The 6,636-nt window shown below is 50.8% G+C and overlaps 1 protein-coding gene across 2 annotated transcripts in view; it reads left to right on the top strand.

Moving 5' to 3' along the window:
- Nucleotides 1-6,636, top strand: part of Tmem145 (transmembrane protein 145) — a 10,266-nt gene that overhangs the window by 2,372 nt on the left and 1,258 nt on the right. For both annotated transcript variants that reach the window (XM_013508683.1, XM_005412364.2), the window contains exons 8-14: nt 98-166; nt 585-665; nt 749-827; nt 962-1,055; nt 1,702-1,874; nt 3,579-3,699; nt 6,375-6,581. In XM_013508683.1, coding sequence (XP_013364137.1) covers nt 98-166; nt 585-665; nt 749-827; nt 962-1,055; nt 1,702-1,874; nt 3,579-3,699; nt 6,375-6,581 — 824 coding nt within the window. The remainder of the gene's footprint in view (nt 1-97; nt 167-584; nt 666-748; nt 828-961; nt 1,056-1,701; nt 1,875-3,578; nt 3,700-6,374; nt 6,582-6,636) is intronic.

The following is a 6,636-nucleotide window of genomic DNA, read 5'->3' as shown; positions in this document are numbered from 1 at the left end:
TTAGTTACTCAGAGTGCAAATGATTAATTGTCCAAATGATATTAGCACAAACCTTTCTTTTCAACATGTGAACAGCCTTTTCATGGTGTCTTCCTAGATTTGCTGAAAGGTCGTCAGTTGCTCCACACAACTTACAAAATGTTCATGGCTGCAGCGGGAGTGGAGGGTGAGGTTTATTTCTTTATTTCTTTGTTTGGTGCCAGGAATTGAACTCAGGACCTTGCACTTGCCAGGCAGGCGCTTGTGCTGTTGAGCTATATTCCCGGCCTGGAGGGTGAGGTTTAGAGTTGCCCAGCTTTTGAGTTCTGTGGGAGGAGAGACTTGAAACCTATACACCTAGGTCTGAGGGAGGAGGGGCTGGGAACCTGGATCCCGGGGTCCTGGGAGTGAGTGGCTGGGCCTGGACCCCCTGGGCTTGAGGGAGCAGGGGCTGGGGACAGTCGATACCAGAATCTAGCAGGTGGTAGCAGAGTCTGGAGTCCTGATGGGGGTAAAGCTTCTTTTCATCTGTGTCATCGTGCTGGAAGACAGTGATCCCCACAGCTAGTTTCTGTCCTTTCCCTCTCTGCCCATTGCCCCTCTAGTCTTGAGCCTCCTGTTTTTCTGCATCTACTGGGGTCAGTATGCCACAGACGGCATTGGCAATGAAAGCGTGAAGATCTTGGGTGAGAACGCGGTTTACTGCGGGAGGGCTGTGGAAGACCTGTCCTCTCTCTGAGCCGCCTCTGAGCCCTTCTCTCCTCCCCAGCCAAGCTGCTCTTCTCCTCCAGCTTCCTCATCTTCCTGCTCATGCTCATCCTTCTGGGGAAGGGATTCACGGTGACACGGTGCCCGGGCAGGGGGTGCTCCCTGGGTGGCTGGGCTGGGGAGCTGGGCTGCGGTGGGTGGGTGTGGGAGGTGGCCACCCCCTCCTCCCTGACGGCCCCCACCCCTGCTGTCTCCTCTCATGGGCTGCTGCTAGGGGCCGCATCAGCCACTCGGGCTCCGTGAAGTTGTCTGTCTACATGACACTGTACACGCTTACCCACGTGGTGCTGCTCATCTACGAGGCTGAGGTGAGTCCCCCGGCCCCTGCCAGGCCTCCTTCTCCTTGACCTGCCTGCTGCTGCCCTTCCCCACCTATCGTCTTCCTGGCTTTCTCTGTCTCTGAGTGATTCCTTCCTTCTTGACCTCCTCTCAGTAACTTTCTTTCTTTTTTCCCTCTGCCTCTGTCTGTTACATTTAAGCTTGTGTCTAAGAGTTCAGGTGTCACACAGAACTGAATTCCTCTCTGGTTTTCCCACTTCCTAGGTGGCTGACTTTGGGTGATGACCCCCAAATCTGTTTCCTCCTCGGAAAATGGGGGGGACCTTACCCATCCTCTGAGGCTTTGTGTCACTCTTATGGCTTTGGCCAAAGGCCTTCACGTTCAGCCTCAGTTCCCCGACCCCTGAAAATGGGAAATAGTAAGACTTGCCTTGTTGAGTTGATGCTAATGGAAAAGCTCACACAGGGCGGGCATTTGTCCCCATGTTGAGCACAGGACAGCTGATGTCGTCTCCTCCTAGCTTTTCTGTCCTCTCTACCTCTATATGCTTCTATCTCCATCCCTGACTCCCTGATGCTTCTGTTCTGACCCAGTAACTCCATTCCCTGGGTACCCAGTGGTGGGGGCCAGGGCAGGAGGCCAGTGCTATGATTAACCCTGTCCTGTGGGTCCAGTTCTTCGATCCAGGCCAGGTACTGTATACATATGAGTCTCCGGCTGGCTATGGGCTCATCGGGCTGCAGGTGGCAGCCTACGTGTGGTTCTGCTACGCCGTGCTCGTCTCCCTGCGCCACTTCCCTGAGAAGCAGCCTTTTTACGTGCCCTTCTTTGCTGCCTACACCCTCTGGTGAGACGTGGTGGGCCCCCAACCTGTCTGTGCCAACTCAGACCCTTCTCAGTAGGGAAGACAAGCTCCCAAGTCAGGTAGTTGTCACTCAGAACCTACCACTTCTCCACCTTACAAAAATTGTCCTCTCAAACCAAAAAGGAAAAAAAAAAGTGAGAATAAAAGTTACTTTCAGAGGTAGGGCATGGTGGCACATGCACGCAATCCCAGGACTCTAGGAGACTGAGGCAGAAGCATCAAAGTTCAAGCCCAGCCCGTGCAATTTAACAACTGACACTGTCTCAAAATAAAAATCGACCAAAAACAAACAAATAAATAAAGGAGCATTAGAGATGAAGCTCAGGGTGAAGATCTGGGTTCAATCTCAAGTAGTACAAAAAATTTATTTTTTTCTTTTCTTTTCTTTTTTGAGATAGGGTCTCACTGTATAGTCCAGGCTAGCCTTGAACTCATGGAAATCCTCCTTTCTCAGCCTCCTGACCTGCTGCCAAATCATCTTTAAACTGGGGACAGTGGTTCACACCTGTAACCCCAGCCAGTTGGGAGGCTGAAGAAGGAGAATCACGAATTTGAGACTCACATGGGCTATAGAGCAAGACACTGTCTCAAAAACAAAACAAAAGGGCTGAGGATTTAGCTCAGTGGTACAGCGCCTGCCTGGCCAGCGCAAGGTCATGAGTTTGATTCCCAGTACTAGAAAAAAACCAACCAAACAAACAAACCAAAAACCAAAACAAAAAAAGATCCAGTCTTGGTGGTACATACCTGTAATGCAGCACAAAGCTGAGGCAGGAGGATTGCTGCAAGTTTGAGGCCAGCCTGGGCCGTGTAGTAAGACTCTGTCTCAAAACAAGAAAAAACAAAAACAAAAACAAAAACCTGAACCAAACAAAACACAAAATACAGGTTAAAATGTAGCTCAGTGGTACAGTGTTTGCATAACATGAGTAAGGGCCCTGGGGTCCATCCCCCCACTGGAAAAAATTACTTTCACAGAGTACCTCTCAAGTTGCTTGCCCACAAAATAAGGCGGTCAATAGTATTTCCTGCAAAGGGTTTTTTTGAGTATGCATAGGGCAATATGTGGAGCTGTGAAACTTAGAAACTCTGCAATTTCAGCTAAGTCCCATTAACTTCTGCCTTGGTGTCATCATCTGTTCATGGGGATGGAAACTGTATCTGCTTCATAGACTCACTATGGGAGTTAAGTCAATATGTATGGCTTAGAAATAGGCCTGAAGCTGAGCATGGCGGCACATGCCTATAACCCCATCACTCAGGAGGCTGAGGCAGGACAATTGCTGCGAGTTCAAAGCCAGCCTGGGCTACATAGTAGGTTCAAGGCCAGGCTGGACTATATAGCAAAACCCAGTCTCAAAAAAAAAAAAAAAAAAAACCCAAGAAAGAAAGAAAAGAAATAGGCCCAGCATGCAATAATTCCTTAACTGTTATCATTTGTTAATTCCATCATGAAACAATTAATTTCCTACTAGATGCCAGGATTTGGAGTGTGGTAGAACCCAGTTAAATTCAACCTAGCCCTTGCTTCCTAGAATTTCCCAGTCTAGTGAGATTCTTGTCCCCTTTCAATCTCTGGCTTCAGTTTGGGACCTGTCTGGGGCTACATGTCTGGCAAGGGAGGTGGGACTATGGAGTACGATGAAGCCAGAGGCAGTTTCTATCCACCCAATATCTCCTGTGCAGGTTTTTTGCGGTTCCTGTCATGGCTCTGATAGCCAATTTTGGGATCCCTAAGTGGGCCCGGGAGAAGATTGTCAATGGCATCCAGCTGGGGATTCACTTGTATGCCCACGGTGTGTTCCTGGTAAGGACAGGTGTCCAGTGGGGTGGGAAACTGAACCATAGAAGATGCATGAGGCTCCTACTCTGAACTTCCTGAACATTTATTCTGAGCTCTTGACCTATCTCCCCTAAACCATTTACCCCTTAATCACTCAGAAGACACTTACTGCAGTCGTCTAGCCTGTGAGGCCATGAGTTCAATCCCCAGTAGGGAGAAAATAAAAGAAAAAGAAATAAGATACTATAGCATACAAACGGGCTGCTAGGTAGTCTGTTGTGTCCCTCAGAGTACACTTTTTTATTCTATTCCTCTCTCCCACCTTTCACTCTGTCCTCTTCCCCCAACTCCATCCTCTTTCTCTGCCCCATCCCCGTTTTCATCCCTGACTCTGTGTCCCCAGATGCTCACATTTCTCTCTGCATCCCCACTGCCCTCCCGAGCCCTGCCTACCCCCATTCTCCCACCATGGGTCATCGTTCAGGAAGAAGCATTTGGGATGGGGCAGTCTGTGGCTCCTGGTGGCCTAGATCTGAAGAGCACTGTCCAGACCTAGATATCAGGAGGGTCTCAGTATCAAATCTGTTCTTGATCTTGGTTCGCATCCTGTCTGACCTTCTTGGGGATAATCCATCCATCCATCCATCCTTCCACCCACTGTTCCCTGGGCTCCTGTCTTGAAATAGTGTGTTTCTTGCTAGGAATGTTCATACTCATTTACCCCTGTTCTTTCTCAGTTTTCAGAGCAGCCCCAGGATAGGGTGGGTAGCAGTGCACACAGAGAGGGGAAGCTAAGGCCCAGAGAGGGGCGATGACCTGCCAGGGGTCCATGGCTTTTGGTGGCAGGGCAGCCACGTTAAACTTCATCCTTCTCTGGCTGACCACAAGGTGTCATGTAAGAGAGCCAGAAGGGAAACAGGCATCACTGAGGGCCTCAGCTTCCACCTCCAAGGAACCATAATGTGCCCATCACAGGGCAAGTACCCAGAAGCCCACGGAAAGGGCCAGGCTGCCACCAGCCACCTCAGAGTCTGGTTTAGGTACACATTCACTCACCTGCCCTGGCCAGTACATCTTGAAGCTCTGTAGGAAGTGTGAAAGGGACAGAAAGAGGAAACACCAAGAACCTACCATGCACCAGCCGGGCTCTGCACCCGGTCTTCATTTCCACCCTCTCATCTTTCCAAATAGGCACTGGAAGCCAGTGAGGCCCAGGAGCTTTAGTCACTGTGCCCAGAGCCCATGCTCAGCGAGTGATAGAGCCAAGAAGTGTGGTGCAGGCTCTAGCCAGATGCAGTGCCCTTGCTGTTATCGCACCTTCAAGTAGCTTCCTCCCTAAAGATGCCAGCACAAGCTGTCATGGTGGCCCACACACGCAACCCCAGCACTTTGGGAGCCTGAGGCAAAAGGATCACAAGTGCAAGCCCAGCCTGGGTGATTTTAGCAACTTTAACAAGGCCCTACCTCCAGATGGAGGTAAAACTAAAAAATGGGCTGGGGAAGTAGCTCAGAGCAAAGGCCTGAGGTTCAATCCCCAGTACGGTACTAAGGGCAGTGGGGGAAGCCTAGTACAGCTCAATGACCTTTGGCATCTCACTACTCACTGGCTTCCCGCATTCGGCACAGCCTTAGAGGGTTGTGCTGGGCTGCTGGGGTGTCACACCTACTCTCTGCCTTCATGGCCTGTCCGACTATGACGACATCCCTACATTCAACCAGTGTTCACTGAGGGCTTATATATGCCAGGCACTGCTCTAGAATGTACTGGACATTCAACAGGGAACAGGAGGGTCAAGTTCCTGCCTTCATAGAGCTAACATTCTACACTATTAACTGCTGTCTAATTGAACTTTCTGTGTTTATGAAAATATTCTATAATCTGTGCCTCCCAGTATGGTGTCAAATGAGCACTTGAACATGGGTAGGATAGTGTGGCTGAGAAGCTAAAATTTTATTTTATTTTTTGTCTTTTTGAGACAGGGTCTCACTATGCAGTTCAGGCTGGCCTTGAGCTCACTTTGTAGCCCAGGCTGGCCTCAAACTGATCTTCCTGCCTCAGCCTCCTCAGTGCTGGGATTACAGGCGTGCGCCACCACGCCCGGCAGAAGCTAAAATTTTAGTTTAATTTTTATTAAATTTAAGCCACATGTGGTAGTGACTATTATATTGGACAGCACATGATGAGGATCTTAACTAGTCAGTGATGGCCCAGTAATCAGGGCTCTGATAGGCACAGTAGCGAGAGGTGTGTTGAGGGGAAAGGACAGAACCCAGGGCACAGCCACAGCCCAGAGGAGGCACCTAATCCAGTTTGAGTGGCTGCAGCGAAGTGCGTGTGTGGAGATGTCAAGTGGAGGGGACGCTGTGTGTGTGTGTGTATGTGTGTGTGTGTGGGGTACCGGGCACTGAACCCAGGGGCCTTCCCACTGAGCTCCGCCCAGCCCCTCATCACCAGCCCCTTTGAAAAGATATTTTGAGACAAGGTCTCACTAAGGTGCTAAATTGATTAGCGTGGGGTCAAATTTGCAATCCTCCTGACTCAGCTTTCTAGAGTGCTAGGACTACAGGCAAGCACCACCAAACCCTACTAACAGGGTACTCTTTGGGACGCCAAACCTGGGAAAAGGAGCCAGGTACTTAAGGGGAAGCTTCCGGGTGCGTTAAGGTTTCTGCAACCTGTGGCTGACGCCTTGTCCCAGATCATGACTCGCCCATCAGCGGCCAATAAGAACTTCCCGTACCACGTGCGCACGTCGCAGATCGCCTCTGCGGGAACCCCGGGACCCGGAGGCAGCCAATCGGCGGACAAGGCCTTCCCGCAGCACGTCTATGGGAACGTGACGTTCATCAGCGACTCGGTGCCCAACTTCACGGAGCTCTTCTCCATCCCCCCGCCCACCTCCTCCGTAAGCCCTGCGGCCCCGGCGCCCGAGGAGCTGCTGGCGCCGCCCCTGGAGTACC

This window comes from Chinchilla lanigera, unplaced genomic scaffold, assembly GCF_000276665.1.
Source record: "Chinchilla lanigera isolate Chin_1 unplaced genomic scaffold, ChiLan1.0 scaffold00154, whole genome shotgun sequence".
NCBI lineage: Eukaryota > Metazoa > Chordata > Mammalia > Rodentia > Chinchillidae > Chinchilla > Chinchilla lanigera.
The sequence above is the reverse complement of the archived record's forward strand: the minus strand, read 5'-3'. Positions and strand labels throughout refer to the sequence as shown.